This window comes from Amblyomma americanum, chromosome 6 (assembly GCF_052857255.1).
Source record: "Amblyomma americanum isolate KBUSLIRL-KWMA chromosome 6, ASM5285725v1, whole genome shotgun sequence".
NCBI lineage: Eukaryota > Metazoa > Arthropoda > Arachnida > Ixodida > Ixodidae > Amblyomma > Amblyomma americanum.
In genome coordinates this window covers 65,716,455-65,733,869 of record NC_135502.1, presented here as the reverse complement: position 1 = coordinate 65,733,869, position 17,415 = coordinate 65,716,455, and the positions used below count along the sequence as shown (strand labels likewise).

Here is a 17,415-nt window from a genome sequence, read left to right as displayed (position 1 = left end):
ATAGATATTACTAACAGCTCATCATTAGATGCGTTCAGTGCCCTGGTTATAGATCACCTGTTTGTTTCCCAGTAGTTATTCTCATTTTCCACAGTTTTCTGCCCTGTTTATTTTTACCGTTTTGTTTGTGCCTAGATTGAAAATACAACACTAACTGCAGCCGATTTCCTTTTTTTGGTATCCTTGTCATGATGTTTGCCGCCTATTATTTGTACCTCAACTTGAATTCTCTAACCGATTTAGTACCTATTTTTGCCATATGTTATTGTTAAATTGTTTACTACCAACATGTGCACTACAACTGTATCATTCAGAGCCCTTCCTGTTACAGTCCTTGATGGGACTTACAGTATCAAATAAATAAAAATAATTTCATAGTTCAATAACTTACAACTTACTCATCGCTCGCACAGGTAAAAATTCACTGACGACGGCACAAACGTCCCTTGGCGCAAATGCACATTCTAACGCGTAAGGTCATTTGAAGTCTAAAAAAACGTTTATTTGGCCTTTGGAATCTAGATCCGCTAAACTCGCTTTAATGCACGCACCGTTTGCATTGTTGGAGGAAAACCGAAGACTTAGTAAATGGAGTGTATCGGCACAAAATTATCTTACGTTCGTGTCCAGAAAGAGAAGAGTCCTTGTTCGCCCAATAAGCGCAGCTGCCAGGACGGGGTGGTTTGTGGGTTCGCAAAATAAAAACTTTGAAACAAGTCGGAGGACAAAAAGTGCACAACAGATTCACCAGACTCTATCAAGGAAGCAAAGAATTCTGTTAACGCATAGCTAGGCTCCTTTTGATAGCGCCCAAGAATTCACAAAAAATTATGTAACGCATTTACGTTCTTCACCGAACAGTGCAGCACTTGCATTAGTGCCACAACGCAACGTCGCCATTAAGATGTTGCAAATTTGTGTCCGTACAGACATGAAGTGCTCCCAATCCACTCAAGCCTGCTTTTTTTGTCATACTCTTTTTATGAGAACAAAAGGCGGCGGCGACATCAGCACAGGCCAAATTATCAACTTTACGCCGTACTAGCTTGAAGCCACGATTAGCCGTGTTCCTGAAGATACTGAGCTATAAGTAACAAAGGCGATGTAGAACGGGCGATTTAAATAAAAAATTGGAGAGGACACTTAAGCATCGCCTTAAGGGTATGACGCGATACGGTAATGGATTAATTCCTGCACATGCAGAAGGTCATTCCCTACTTTACATTCCTAGATCCCTGGGAGCCCTCTACCCCTCCTGGGGCAATAGTGCAGCGGTTAAAGGGCCACAGAAAGGGGTGTTTGAGCTTGGCTTTAAAATGCTTGCACTATGTAGAGTACAGGCCGCCGAGCGTCCATGCCGCGTACGAGACCTCAGAAGCGAACGGGAAATTTACAATACATTTTTAAAATGTCCCGCTTTCGCACCTCGCGGCGACGCGCGGTGCCGGGCTTTCACACGAAAACCTGGCAGACGACGTCACGTTTTGCAAATGACGTCAGCAGCCGGTGGTTATCATTGGTTCACAGCGCCAAACTCTTTCAGACGTCACGCGCTACCGCGGCCTAGGCCACTCCGCGCGCGCCGCAGCCGGCGGAGGTAGGCAAGGGGACGAGTGAGTGGGGCCGGCGGAGGAACGCCGCCGTTTTGGCGAGCGAGAGGAGAGGGAAAGGCGCGAAGACGCGGAAGTTCAAATTTTGTCTTCATATAACTCAGCTTCCACAAAACGCATTAAAATAATTCTTGCTGGGGGATAATTATGAACCGTCGTCTTTTAACATCCCAGACATATCGCACCTTTATTGAGACCCCATTTCTGGGTCCCTTTAAGCGATGCGCCACTGCACTGGGATGGCAGGTGCTGCCACCGGTAGGCATTGTGCGACTGACGTTTCTCTTCCCGAGGCACCAATCCTTAATTTAACTGCTACCTGCCACGGTGGACAGTTTGATCGCTATCCGGTGGGACGGCTGTGATGACGCCGCAAGGTCACGTGACCTAAGAAGCCCCCCTGCATTCTAAGTCGCTCTTTGGGAACCACCTGCCAGAGACATGGCGGTGATTTTTCGCCCAACGCCGACGCCGGATTTTCTGGGGCCTTAGCGTTGTCGCGTTAAAATACGTTTGGTAAGCTCTTGAGTTGCATGTTGCTGATGTGCCGGGTCCCAGCAGCGGCGGTCGAATTTAGATGGAGGCGAAATGCACAAACCCTGTGTGCTGTGTGATGTCAGAGCTCGTTTAAGAACTCGAGATGGTTGAAATTAATGGGGGTTCTCCACTATGTACTTCCCAATAACGTCACCACCAATTATTTCTAACGAGGTGTATCTGTTTACAAACAAAACACCGTCGTCTACTGCCGTATATATTTAAGGTTTCACAAGCAGCAAATGGTATTTACTGTTTAATCCCCGTGTCATATGAAGGACGCGCCTTGAAACCACCACGCAGCGACAATGGTTCCAAATCCAAATGCATTTTTCTCCTCTCAGACTGCAATTTATGTGAACGTAGCACACAGTACGCTTCCGATAGTTCAAGGAAGAGAACAGAAGCGTACACTAAAGGGCAAGTAGAAGCAACTTGAAGATTATAGTCGCTCAAGATTTGTCCTTCCCTTTGATCTGGGTTCCTAACCGAAATGCAGAGAAAGTCAAAGCAAAGAAAGGTGAGAGCATGCGATCACATCGTAGAGAATAGTCTGAACGACGCAAACGCACGCAACGAATCCACATGAGGCAAGCGAATCTCCGCGTAAAAACCAAATTCAGAAAAAGGGTTTGTTTTAGTGTCCTTGGGGAGCCAAAACAATATTATTTTTTGGCGAACGTTATAAAATAGGCGAGGATTCGATAAGACGCTTCTTTGCAAGATACAGTCAATCCGGGTAAGCGTTCGTGACCTAACATTGATGAACCTGTCGACAGAGACGTCAGGCGACGTCACTGGTAGCGGTCGATATCTTCAAGAGAGCGTCCGTCAGTCTCCGGCATGTAGACCACAGCGGCGCCAGTAATGAGCACCAGCGTCAGGCTGTAGGCCACAGTCGACCCCTGGTACTCGTCGATGCGCAGCACTTGGTGGTCGCCATGAACCAGCGCGAACGCTACGAGCCAACGGAAGCTCCAGACGCACGAGGCGCCCAGGAAGCGCCACCTGTTGAGGGGCAGCAGCTCGCTGGTCAGCAGCGACGGCAAGTGGCACAGCCCCACTGAGTGGCCGAGGGCCAGCAGGCTGACCGAGATCACGGCGTCCCACTGGGTCGCAGTGGGCACCTCCTCTGTCGTCCATTGCCTTCAGCGCATGGGTAGGCACCACAGTAATCAACTAACTTTGCGATAGGGCGGTTACCGTGCTATCACGCAGTTTAGGGGAAAATAACGTTAACCCTATATTCAGCGCATTTAGGATGTTCTCGCGGAGCTTCACCACCGGTAGAAACACTCGTAAAGGCCGATAGATTCTGCTCACCGCGCAGCCTGAGCTATGGGCGCTATGCTGACAGCCATTTTCCCGGTCTCAAGCCATCCAGGGAGGTAGAAGTGTGGACCGCAAACACCGCGCGATTCATTCATTCATTCATTCATTCATTCATTCATTCATTCATTCATTCATTCATTCATTCATTCATTCATTCATTCATTCATTCATTCATCTTTATTCGGCATCTTTACAGAGGTCTGGAGCACAGACAAAAAGCTGAAAAAGACAGCTTGACGGGGTCTGTGCCCCTTAATAATTCATGTTCGTACAGACATGTATTTAAATGATAGTTGGCAACGTCAGTTGCAAATTTATAATTCAGAACATAAATAGTCACGACTGAAAACTAAATGAACGAATCTCTTATTAATATCTGTGGATAAACAATTCACAATATACTAGTAAAAAACATTCTGGGTAATGATACAAGGTAGATACAAGGATAATGGCTGAGTAAAACAAAGGACGACAGCAAGGAAGCACAGGTGGATACAGGATAACAAAGCCAACAATCTGAACGTTAGAAAAGCAATAGAAAGTGACACGTTCATGAAAGCTGTAAAAACTGTAGGAAAAGACGTAGTCTTTCTTCTACGTTTTCTTTTGGCTTACAGATTTCTTTTTTCATAGATTACGAATATCTAGTAGGGACGGTAATCTCACGCGTAATGACTGAGTGCCGTAGTTGGTGCGCACTGATGGAATGTGCCATATTTCATGGTGACGTGTTTCATAAACATTATCATTTCTCATCAGGTTCGATAATGTTGCAATGATAGTATTTCCTTGGTTTCTAGTTCTAAAGTATCGTCAGCCGTTCACGTCAAACGCAGAGATAGGCTCGGAAAGTTTCTAAATGCTGTATGCATGAAATGCTGTTCCGTTATAGGAGGTATTCGTGTGAAATCACGGGCGCCATTTTGTTGTCCATCGCCCAGCTTCAGCAGTGCAGGCCAGAGGAGGGAAGAAGAAGAGGATAATCTGATTAGACACGCGCCGTAGCCTTTCGCCGTGCTGCATGGACGCCAAAATGACGACCATTGTGGCTTGAGTGCATACCTCCTATACGAGTACACCAAGTGTAGCCCGAACCAGCAATGCTAGTGGCGACATCTTGTGCCGCTGCGCTTAACCAAAACTAGTGGGGGCTGTCGAGGTGTGTTGCTGTTCTCAGCAGGCTTAACGAACTGTGCTAGGATCAATTCTGAGGAGAAACATTCATGCCAGGAAGCAAACATTGCACGGTCATGCAACAGCTCTAGCTATATCGCACTCACCACGTCACTAGTGGTGGTGCTACTGGCTATGATGGTATGATGTCACAGCATTTAGACGAGCCCCAGGATAGCCTCTATTAGGCACACTTTTACGCCAATAGAGCCAAGCCGTTGTCTCATCAGACTTGGCATGAAGGAAGACAACTAGTGTCTCGGTGTGTGTGTGTGGTGTGTGACAATAACTGTACTCCACTTCTAAAACAATAATCAACTTTCTGCTCCGATACAGCCGCCCACATACCCTTGCGCAACGGTGTTGCCGAGCGGACACATAGCAATAGGACAATTTCTGAACTTCTTTTTCTTTTTGCCGTTGTTCTTTGGAAGTTCAGCTTATTTGTTCAATATCGACTTCTAGCATACTGTGTTTTCGCCATTACAGCTTGCGCACCAAACGTCGGTAATCAAGGCACGTAGCAAATATAATGAAACATATAAAAGCAGGTCCTCTCAAAAGTGCGATTTAGAGAAGAAATTAGCGTCGAGATGAATTTAACAAGCAAATCGTAAACACTGGTGTATGTACCATTTATAGCCTTACAATATGAGTCAGGTCACGTGCTTTGTCTCACCTGTGTGCACCAAATAATAGCTAAATGCATCGATAGGGCAGTCATTGATATTCATTGCTGATACAAATATCGTTGTAAATAAAGACATTAACGCTATGCGTCTAGACCGAGCAATGAACGAACTGTCGCTTTTCGAAAGGTACGATGGCCGCTAAGCAAAAAAAAAGTGCACTGGATGTCGAAGACTACCAGACATTTCTCACGCTCCTTAGCCAAATAATTTCAGGGCTAGCATTATCCTAATACGTAGTCTTCCGCCACGTCTGTGCCTGCTGCCGGCCCAACTACAGTCGCAATCATAGTCACACATGGCATATTTTCCTTAGCACACCTTTCCGGCCAAAATATCTTTAATGACTCAGGCTCACTTTGAAACAGTCAATTTGGATACCACATACAAACACGCAGACACAGACCACGATGTTGTTGCCATGAAGAAAGCCCCTCTTGCATCTACCATCGTAAATAGCGAGCAAATGGCAGTAGCATGCAGGAAATGAGCGTATAGCCTGTGCGTGACAGGACGCCAACCTGAAGACCAGGTGCTCGAGGGGCCGCAAGGTTACGATAACTGCGGCCACCAGCACGGCAGAAGCACCGAGCAAACGGCGGCGACCCGCTACGTGCGTCAGAGTAGCGAATAAAGCTGCCCAGGACACGTGCAGTAAGACCATCAGGACAGCGGCCTCGTGTGCAGACAGTGTGGACACCAGCGGTTCCATGATCTGCACCGCTCGCAGTAGTAGGAGCTGAATGAAGGACAGGTTCTGCACCAGGTTCACCATCAGGCACAGGGACACCATCCTGCGCAAAGAAGCAAAAAGAACAATCAACCTAAATGGCCGCTGAACCAAATGCAGACTTTAGGCAGCGCTCGCCTTTGTGTTCTTCCTACGTCCCCATCCCGCCTCTTTTTTGTGCTGTCTACATTCATGGATTACCAACTCGTCCAAGCGTCTGTTTTAACGAATGCAAAGACGTCCTCTGCCTAACAAAAACGTTCTAACTTAATTTTCCATGGTAAGTCAGGCGTGTAGTTGAAGTTGAAAGTTTATTAATACGCTGTAGCAAGCAAGCTTTTCCACCTTTCTTTATGCTTTCCACACAACCCGCACATTGACGTACAGGGTGTTTCACGTAACTTTACCAAAGGCTTAAAAAAAAAGGGGGGGGGGGGGTGGCCCCACATGCGTGAAACCAGCGCCGGATTGTTTGTCGTCGAATGGGGCAACTCAGTCTTTGTTTTTAACTTCATATATCTGGCTAATTAGCTAATACAAGCTCTTTAACCCCCAGTGTCGTGAATTCCTGACATACAGTCTGTACGGCGTGTAGTCATTACATGGAGTTTCGTACACAAAGTTTGATGTTGATATGTTCGCAGTAACCAGCGCTTTTCGACAAGAATTTCTGGCGTCACTGTGTGGAAACTATGCGAAGAAGGCGCGAATGTGCGCCTTCGAGCCAGCGTTTAACGATTAATAATAATAATAATTGGTTTTTGTGGAAAGGAAATAGCGCAGTATCTGTCTCATATATCGTTGGACACCTGAACCGCGCCGTAAGGGAAGGGATAGAGGAGGGATTGAAAGAAGAAAGGAAGAAAGAGGTACCGTAGTGGAGGGCTCCGAACGAATTTCAACCATCTGGGGATCTTTGACATGCACTGACATCGCACAGTACACGGCGCCTTAGAGTTTTGCCTCCATAAAAGCGCAGCCGCCGCGGTCGCGTTCAAACCCGGGAACTCCGGATCAGTAGTCGTAGTTCCCGGATTCGAACCTTGTCTCATTTTCTGACAACTGTTGCGGGAGGAAGACGAGTATGTTTTTGGATAAAAAATCATCTACTGCCCCTAGCCCTTCAAATATTTCGAGACAGTAAAGTTGGTCTCTTATACAATTCGGACTAGCTGCAGAAAATTAAGCAAATGCCCACTGTCTCGAATTCGCGACCTAGAGATTTTATCATATTTTAGCTGCACTAACAAATTATAGACATTGGCTTTTGATTGTGGGTACACTATAGCTGAAATAATTTGGGGCAATGACGTTTCCTTAGACACTTTACAGTTTCGGCAATAAAGGATCAATTGGGTAAAATTTGTATTTGTTCGGAAAATTTGTAGGCACAATCGTATTTCATTAGGTTGTAAGGATTTTCAGCGGATTCAGTTTGTTATAGCAGCCTACTTTCTTTGCAAAAAGCAAGTAAGTACCAGGGTTTGTTTCCTGACCGTGTAGCGGAGCAATTACACTGCCATTGAAGCTCTAAATCTGTGAAAAGTAAGCGGAACCCTTGTCCTCACCTTTCGAGACCATTTGTTCTTTAAGGGTGCTGCAGCGGCTCCGCTATATGAATAAAGCAAACCCCGTTGCATGGTTAGTTTTGGCAAAGACGGTAGCTCCTGCGTAGTCCTTCTTTCTGACATTTGAAGAAAGCCGGCCAAATATAAAAAAAGACGAAAACACATGACTATGATCTTGCGCTATCGCACTGTACAAGCTCGCAAGACTCATCTAACTATAAAGCCGTATTTTTTAAAGGCTGCACAGTCCACACCCACTTGGCCTCCTTCCGCCAGCGCAGCAAAGTCCCGTCCAGGTGAACCTCGCTTCGTGTCTGCCTCCTGCACCTGAACTCCGGCGGCGGGTCCATGCCGTACAGCTGTGTCACGGCCGTGTCTGCGTCGTGGCCCCTGCCGCGAGCTCGGAGCCAGAGAGGGCTCTCGATGACGTGGTGGTGCATCGCCAACACCGGGAGGGGCGCCATTGCGCACAGGATCGCCTGGATCTCCCACTTGAATCCACTCAACGAATAGGCTGATAGCGCCCCCATGTTCATGGCAACCTGCTACCACGGAAAGCACACAAAAGCAAAAACAGCGGATGTCTTAAAAGGGCTCGCGTGCAGACCACAGGTCTGTTGACAAAAACTAGCCAGTGTGTGGCCAGAGACGCCAGTTTGGCCGCCTGTTGACCGCTGCCGCGTTTGGAGTGTTTTAGTGGCGCTACTAAATGGTAACGAATGCGGCACTGCGATTTGTTGGAATTCTGCAGATTACCGTCAAGAGGAAATCCCCCAACAGGGAACGCCTGCCCTGCGATATCAAGAAAGCTTCGGAAACAATGAAGTGGCTGGTGCTAGGAAGAACCAGTGACGGCACATATTTCTTCCTCTAAGAAGATTTAGTGTCACGTGTGCATCTCTGTCACCTGAGTCTGGCAGATCATCGACATAGGCTTGCTGCGAAATGCTGACAGTAGCCAGAAGATGGCCCATCAGCTTTCGCCGGTTAAGTTGTCGCGTGTTTTTAACCTTTCTGAGCTCCACAAAAACGGTGTCCTGTGAATTTGACCCTTGAGCACCCTTTGTCCTTTGGATGAGTGTGCGGACAGAGTGAGCGTGCGCAGTATCGTGGCGGTGTGTTCATTAAAGTGGAAAGTCTGACCAGAGTCCTCGTTTTGAACAAAAATGAAAGCACCGAACATGCCGCTGCCTACAGTGCCTCAGCTGTGCGGGAAGTGGATGAGCTGTATCTTCAGAACCAGAACAGTATCTTACTTTTGTTCTGCGGAAAAGGCTGGTGATGCTCCGCGAAGCAGTTTGTGACAACTTCCCTTTCAGCTTTATTTGCCGACACGCCGGTTTCCTATATGGCAGCTAGGCTTATGGCTTTTACCATCCCCGTCAGTAAGTATAGTCTACAATGCGTATCTACGCAATACAAGCTCATGAAATGAAACAACCTGAGTTCTCTTGAACTGAAAACAACAGATATAAACGAGACTTTCTCCTGGATGAATGGAATCAGCGCCACTGCTACAACTACTGCTACTGCTGATAGGAAGAAAGAAAAGGAAAGTGCACAGGACTGCCTACTGGCTCAAGCCGAGCTGCTATCACTGTTTTAGCACGTCGCAACGACAAACTCCCGAAATACATGCTGGCTGATCGCAATGATATCCAAGCGGTCCTAATGTGGAATCTAGAGTAGGCGCTCATGAGAGCATGCAATGGTACTCAAGTGGGAATAGGCTTCAAGCGCCAAGGGAACCGGAGAGTAGGCGCTTTCAAGACTGAGGCCATCATGTGTGCTCTTTTGATGTACAAGTGACCGTTTACGTAAAGCGTACGGTAAAGCTCTCGCTACGGTTTTCTTCCCCTTGAAGACGGCGAAAAGTCGGGCAGCTATTTCTTTCTCTTTGCAACGCAGCTTTGACAGGGAGATTTTTCAGGACGTATGGGGTAGTTTTCGTTGCCCTGCTAATGCCAATAGTAGTAGTGCGTCGAAGCGCAAAACTAAATGAAGTGATCACCTCTCCATCGTCATGTGATCACTCTTTGAGCAATGCGGTGTCTGTCTGCCAGCCAGCGAAAAAGTTATACCTGGAGCCATGGGGCTCAGGTCCGTAGTCTAACATCAGTGTGTGCCTCCTTGAATGGCAGAAGGCTTACCCAACCGAAGGGGCTAGTCCTAAAGTCCGGGAAGATTTGTGAGTCTCGCTGTGAACCGATCACAGCGGGCATAGAGTAGAAATCGCCGCTTATGCACACCTCCGTGAGGCCGCCGAACAAGGATCTCTTCGCAGGAGGAGCCACATCGCACACGTAGAGGCTAGCGCAGTTGGTGGTGACACCCAGCCAGAAGCCGCACAGAGCTCTGCCGACGAGCAGCATGGCGACATGGTTGGACACGAAGAGAGAGATCCACGCGCCGAACTGGCCGATCGCGGACAACATCAGCGTCCTCCGGTGGCCCACCAGGCGAAGCAGGAGCCCTGCACGCAACCAGGCCACGTCTCTGTCGCAAATCAGGCCACACTGAACCCAACTGCCGCGAACGCTGAGGCTGCTACGAGTGCAGTATTAATGGCATCCCTTTTTGCTCAAGGACGCCCGGAGGAATCATTAGTGAAAACCTATCTGTCTACTAAAGAAACTCCAAAGGCTGTGGGAATTCGACGTACAGCATTGAACAGTCGTTTCCAGTGCTTTCTAATGGTCTAGTTGCAAAATTTCTGGAGTTATGATTCACAGCGTTTCTCTTAAGTTTGGTCGGGTGTGCAGCGCTCTCTCCAATATACACTATTGTCAAACATTTGCATCACAGGGGATTTCTTTCGAAGCCATGGTGCAGCCGCGCTCCAGTATCCTCCATGGAAGTCCAAACTTTAATAAGGGGGGGGGGGAGGGCTGCAGGTCAGAGGAACTCTAGCCCTCACCCTTCTGAAAGCTAGGCCTCCCACGCATGGCTTGGAATCAAACCACTTGGGATGTAAACTTTTGACAAACGCGTGTACACGATTGTGAGGTCAGGGGAAGACGCCACGTTGTGGTTTCAAAATGTGGAGGAGGAATAATGTGCATCCGAGTAAGAGGCTTAAGCAAAAGGCAGCGGAACGTACAAAGAACAGATGTATAGCAGAGAACGCTCCAACTGGCGGCGGCGTTGTCTACAACTATCAATATGTTATCAATGACTGCTTTTTCTGAAGAGCTTGTGTTAGCTCTTTTTTGTTTCGTATGTTTGTGTCTTTTTGGAGACGATTCACCATCCCCCCAGATAAGCAGTGAATTGTTAGAAGGGAGTTCAACTGTTTCTTGTAATAGATCGTCAAAATGTGCCCTGCTATTAATCCAGACTGGATTCGTACGTAATACAACGCCATTAATCCAGCGAAGGAGCAAGAGTACTGCGTGGCCTTAAATTCGCAACAGGGGTTCGCAATGGGACAAAACCTCAATATTTAGATATCGTTCTCTTTCTCCAAGAGGAAAACTTTATCTTTATGAGAATCCTTATGAGAAAAGCCTTGGCTCTCTTGATTTCTGTCTCAACGTGGCTGTGATGCTTGCTTAAGAAAATAACCACGTGTGTTTGCGTTACCGTATGAGACTGGCCAAACCATTGCTAAACATCACATCCGGCGCCTGGAAGCTCATCAAAGATGGCATCACTCTCTCGCCTGATGAAAGGTGTAACGAAAACAGCGCGACCAACGGACACAAAGACGCACAAACGACAGGATCAGCGACAGTGCCGTTTACTGTCGTCTTTGTTCCCGTATGCAGTGACGTACTCTCTATATCTTTTAACACGAACAAACTTGCCTGAACAAGAGTATTACTATCGCCTGAAATTGGCAATAAGGGAGTCATGTCAAGAAAGGATTAGTACGAGCGTTTTGGCGCAGGCTCGCAAATTACGGGTCGACGGCTGTCCGGTTAATCTCATTTCTAGTGTTTCTGAGAAGCTGCTCAGGCGGGTTTAAGCAAAGGGTCCTCCCAAAAAGAGCAGAAAAAAAGTTCGGCTCTTGTTCAGTACGCACGTGGCAACTCAGCTGAGATGCGGGGAGGTGCAACGTTGAGATCTCTTTTCCGTCCACATGAAAAAATTCGGGGGTCACTTAAGCTCCGCCTTAAGGGTATGACGCGATAGTGCTAGGTCCCTTCAGCGGCCCGGGGTCCTCTTTGCATACGACTTGGCAAATACGGTACAATGGTATTTGTTATATTTCGTTTGATATTATTATTTGTATTTTTTTATTTACTACACGACACAAAAGACATCCCTTTAACCAGGTCAAATGAAAGTTCAACTTGTATTGCATTGTATGGCCACGCCTTAAAAGACAATAAAGAAGAAAGAAAAGGCTTTTAATTGGTCTAAAGGTACAGCGCCCGGCTCACGACCCAAGGGGCTGCTGTTCGAGTCCCAACTCGACAATTTTTCTTTCCAGCACAGTTGCTTTTCTTTCTTCACAAGCACTACGTTGTGATAATGGAATGATGTCACGACCATGCAGACCAATGAGGAATTGTGTAGTAACGTCGTCACTGTTGTGCTGTGATTGTTATGAGGTATATGAATTACCCGCGTGAGGTCATGTAGTGGTGACGTTATGATCCTCTTAACCAATCCCGATTTTCTTGACACGCCACCAGCTACGGTGTTTCTCCACATGAGCGAAACTCTTAACGCTGTGGCGTTCATAAGATGTGCGGGCAAACTGAGCTTAAAAAGAATGGAAGGAAAGACGGCTGTTTTGTGGCAACAGGTTTTCCCAGCTCATCCCGTGTGTTTTAGGCATGATCTGCAAGATTCTGTTGCGATGCATAACATCGCCGAAACAGGAATATGCGCAATCTAGCAGCTTAACGAACATTACAGGGCCCGTGGGATCCCTCAAAGCTGTCTCTTGCAAGAGATGAAGATGTATACCGATGTTCACATCGCCGTTTTACTTCGTACCTAATAAAAAAAAGTTTAACCGCGATATCACTGGACTTTCCCTCATTCAGAAAGACATAATCACGTGCGTGAGCCATTCATCTGTGCTTTCAGTGAATATATATTATCTCGTAGCCCTCTGGTCATACCTGAATGTCTTTTAGCTTAGATTCTTAAGCTTCATTTTTTTTTGTATTCCTTATATTCCTACCCATTTCCTGAATAGTTTCGAATTAGTTGTGAGCCAGCGCTTGTCTGTGATTTTTTTCCTGCTACACTCGTGAGCAATAAAATAGAGAACAAACATTTTGTGCTAATTTTCTGGTTATTTGTTCACTAAATTTGAGAATGACTTTTGTATAATATACAACAAGAGGAAAACTAGTTTGAAAAAGAAAAACAGTGCTTATCATACCAATTATGGAGCTAAATGACTGCTCAAATGGCAGAACGTCTTGTTTACTTAGCAGTGTAACTCCTAACAAATCCACGCTAACTTGTCCACTCGTCGAATTTTCTCACTGGATGCGTTATACGTGACGTCACAGGCGCCTTAATGATAGACTGCGCATGATCGCATGGCGTTGTTTGGACCCTGAGGCGATCAGCCGATCAGATAAACCCTTCGCACTCTGTTTTGCTACAGGAACCAGAATGGCGGCCAGTATGACGTTGGTGCGAGACAATACATAATACCAATGATGTAATGTATAGAACACAATGTAATGAAGCATTATATATAAGAAATGATGTCGCGAGTAGCATAGACACTCACTTCTGGTACAGTGCTTTGCACGATAGGTCAATAAGGCATTCACTTCGGCACGTCCATTCGGTTCGCATAATGCACTACCACACGATCTGATTTGGTGTCCAGGCTGGATAGTCAAACTTCAGAAAATTCGGCTGCACTGATAATACAAAAGCAATATTTCTCGTCGATACGGGTACGCAGTCCTGCCAATCTCGTTCGCGGTGACACGTAACAACTCACCGGACAGCAGCGCTCCTGCCGCAGCCCCGACTAGCAGTATGTCGGCGACCCAGCGGTTCTGCGGGGGGCTGCGTTCCAGGCTGTACCAGTACTCGCGCTCGATGGAAGGCATGGTCACAGAGGCGTGGCCCAGCGCGGTGCCGGACGCCAGGGAGGCTAGGCAGGCGATCGCCATGGCACGCACGTGGTCTCCCCGGTGCAGCGAGGTCTCCACGTCGGTGACAGGAGTGCCACCTACGGCCGAGGGACACAACTTGCGCAGTCGCTCCATGGCGGCGTTGAAGGGCAGAGACGAGGACGCCGCGGGCTCGCTGCTCGCGGAGATCATCGCCGACGACGGTGCGGCCAGCGAACTGGGAGCACGTTTCATCGCAGCTCAGACCGACGGCGCAGTGTGTTTAAAGGAGGGCGTAAACCGATTTTTCAGTTTGCTTTTCGCTGGTAGCGTTACGCAGCGCCATACGAACGACGCAACTGATGGGGATGCGCCCCAGTGTGCTTTAAGCAATTATTACACCACTATTTTTAGTCTGTAATTTCGGCTTCTGCTTCCACGGCCTGTGACACTCAAAGATAGCACACAAAACCCCAGCGAACACGTGCGCCAATAAAACTAAGACGACGCACTGCTTCGTCGCTTGCTGCGAACACACACGACTTGCGGCGGTTCTGTGCTTCGCAGCAGCCGATGGATCAACGAATGCGTCACTGTTCTGTAAGCGCAAGGCTTACGGCGGTTCTGTGCGGTATATTTTTACGGGACAGCCATCAGAAACAGACTCGAGACAGCAGGCGAAAAACAGCGCAGCAATGAATTCTTAAAGACGTACTGGAATCCTATATATATTTTCCTCATTTCTGTCGTTGCTAAGCCCATCCCTATCGAAAAACAGAGGAGAAAATATTCTGTTGCCACGGCAGATTTGCTTGTGATATATTGGGATGTGACAACAGAAATAATTGTAGTAACGACAGGACTTTCTGTAGCATTTTGCAGTGCCCTTTCGTAGCGACGGAGCGGTTCTGTCGCTGCAACAGACGATTTCGCAATACTACGGAATAATCTGTCGTAACGACAGGACGACAAAAAAAAAACTGTCGTATCTTGGGACCGATTCTTTGTACTTTCAATTGGGATGTGCATGTTAACAAATGGGAAACAATGCAGTATGCCTACTTCTTTTTAATGCGCTGGCAAAAGAACGCAACAAATGTTCCCGGGAAAAAAAAATTAAGGCGGTCTTATTCAGGTTGTCGATTTCTTTGGCACCGTAACGTAGGTGTTGGACTTTAAGTTAATAGTTTTGCGTTCGACCTTTTATTTGTGCGAAATACCACCTAAACAGTACCGCGAATACCACGTAATCGACTACACGGATGCTTCACACAATCCCACCCACTCACACGCCACCACCGCCATTGTGGCGTGTGACACCCGGCACTCAGCATTCAACGCCGCCCGAATCCAATCCATCACCATCGCCGAGGCCCAATGCCGGGTCATCGCACTCATCATCACACACGTGGGCTTAAAACAGACATAGCACACGACAGTATGCACAGCCTCCCAAGCAACATACCGACAGCCCCTCCTAGGGACCATCCCACGTTTTTCCACTCGAATAGTCTCCGCACTCTCCGGTCTAAAGTGGCGCCTCTTTTTTTTTTTACAAAGCTCTCCACTGTGCAGCCCATTTCTGAAAAACTGCAGAGCGAGAGTTCTTTATTTTTGACGGTAGGCCAAGATTATAGGTTACGTATGCCTGTCCCAAGCGTTGTGAATAACTGAGAACCAAAGTAGCGTGTTCCTTTCTTAGGCACCGTCTATGAAGAATAAACTGTGAACCACTTAAGAACGATATTTAATATTTTATTCAAGTTCAATGCCCTGGCTACTTGCGTAAGTGGTGTTACGAACATCCTGGTTGGCGCAACGAATAAGTTCACGTTTTTATGTGTAGCAGGATCTAGGCAAGATCTACGGCGTCGAGTGCATGAACACAGTATCGCAGTTTACAGTAAAATGCGCTATGTACTCCAAACGCGAACACGCATACGCTCAGACAGTATTTAAGTGGAATAATCCTCGTAGCTTCGCTGGTCGAGCAATTCTTCCTAATTAATTATGAAATATGCACTGACCCACCACAATACTGGCATGGCATATCAATGGTGCACAACTTAAGGTAAACTGTGTCACAAGGAAAGTTAAAATGAACAAGTTTTCTTGGAAGCTTCACTTCTTTTTTTTCAGGTTCTGTACCAGTCTCATTCAAAGCAACAACTAGCAGACTGTAGCGAAATTAAGCGCGGCTTTACCCGAAGCGATGGCTGAGAGGGTATCAAATTTTCATTGACATAAATTTACCACTATAATAGTCGAGTTTTAATATAGGGCTATGCCGCTTTTCTTCCCGCGCAAAGAATTATGACCTTATGTTTGTTAACAATAGTAATAATAATAATTGGTTTTGGGGGGAAAGGAAATGGCGCTGTATCTGTCTCATATATCGTTGGACACCTGAACCGCGCCGTAAGGGAAGGGATAAAGGAGGTAGTGAAAGCAGAAAGGAAGAATTAGGTGCCGTTGTGGAGGACTCCGGAATACTTTCGACCACCTGTGGATCTTTACCGTGCACTGACATCGCACAGCACACGGGCGCCTTAGCGTTTTTCCTCCATAAAAACGCAGCCGCCGCGGTCGGGTTCGAACCGAGGCGGCTGCGTTTTTATGGAGGAAAAAACGCTAAGGCGCCCGTGTGTTCCCCTTAGCAAGATTTTGCTGGTATTCTTTGTCACAAAGCAAACTTGGTCCGTCATCTGGAGAAAAAAAAAATCAAACAGTGAACACATGAAAGACATAATAAATAAACGAAAGAGAAAAGAGGAGTCTTTTTCGCGTGGCCTTCATAAGATGTCCTGGGAATGCAAACGACAGAAAATTATGCTGCAAGTAGAAAATTTTGATTTTACAGAAATCTGCTTGATGTTTTTCCTAAGTGCGGAAACCGCATCTCTTATTAAGCTTCCTTAGCACCACTAATTTGCAAGGTGTTTTCAGAACAAAGCCGAGTGGCTGCTCAGTACTCCTCAAACAACTGGAATGAAATAAAGAAAAAGTTTACGCTACCATCTGTCGGAAACGAACAACCGCATCAGTGGAGGAATGCCTCAACTGCTCTAAAAACAGGTGACCCTCGCTTCTAAAGGTACCAACACAATCCTTTTCCAGTTCGCAAAGCTCCTTCTAACCAACACGATGAATCGTCTCAGCAGAGCGGTCACCCTTTAAACGCTGAGACTTTGGTTGCGTGAGGATACCAGGTGGCCAAACCGCAATTTGATGCCATAAAACACATTTCTATGCCGGCCCTGGTCGGAGTACATCGGCAAGCGCCGGAGTAGCTAGTTCAACCTCCCTGCAATCATCCAAACAAGGCAGCCAGACCACGTTTTGTTTGGGAGCAGAAGACACCCACGTAACGATGAAGCGCTACTCACGTCTTGGACCTCATTGGCGACGCCATGATCGAGTTTTAACAAAGCACAAAACGGACAGCTGATGCGATATTCTCTGGCTTTTTGCTTCTTCTTCTTCTTCTTCTTCTTCTTCTTCTTCTGCGTCTTCTCGGGAGTTCCGCGCGCTGTGCTGAGTGCAAAGAGCATTTGAAGCGAAATCCTTACAGCCGGTTCAACTCTTACGAAAGCGGTGCTATAGACCAAAGGCAATGGTTTTGGCACGTGTGATGTGCTACAATTCCTAGTTTTTTTTTGTTTTTTACAGTGAGACCGCCACATGCCGGACTAAAAACTTACAACACTGCAAAACCATAGAAATGTGTAAGCATTAAACAAC

At 46.9% G+C, this 17,415-nt stretch overlaps 1 protein-coding gene across 1 annotated transcript; it reads right to left on the bottom strand.

The window, feature by feature from the left end:
• Positions 1-2,845: 2,845 nt before the first annotated feature.
• Positions 2,846-17,136, bottom strand: LOC144094754 (facilitated trehalose transporter Tret1-like). The gene is made up of 6 exons (XM_077628664.1): positions 17,061-17,136; positions 13,560-13,912; positions 9,889-10,112; positions 7,898-8,184; positions 5,863-6,135; positions 2,846-3,293 (listed from the first exon to the last, which is right to left on the bottom strand). The coding sequence occupies exons 1-6, from the start codon at positions 17,084-17,086 to the stop codon at positions 2,942-2,944; spliced, it is 1,515 nt and encodes a 504-aa protein (XP_077484790.1). The 5' UTR covers positions 17,087-17,136; the 3' UTR covers positions 2,846-2,941.
• Positions 17,137-17,415: the final 279 nt, after the last annotated feature.

Excerpts from the sequence above, each read along its gene's own strand:
- LOC144094754 (XM_077628664.1), bottom strand. The coding sequence starts at position 17,086 with ATGGCGTCGCCAATGAGGTCCAAGAC. Across the intron at positions 8,185-9,888 it reads TGTTCGGCGGCCTCACGGAG|CAGGTTGCCATGAACATGGG; the intron begins GTGTGCATAAGC and ends TTTCCGTGGTAG. Across the intron at positions 6,136-7,897 it reads CGCTGGCGGAAGGAGGCCAA|GATGGTGTCCCTGTGCCTGA; the intron begins GTGGGTGTGGAC and ends TTCTTTGCGCAG.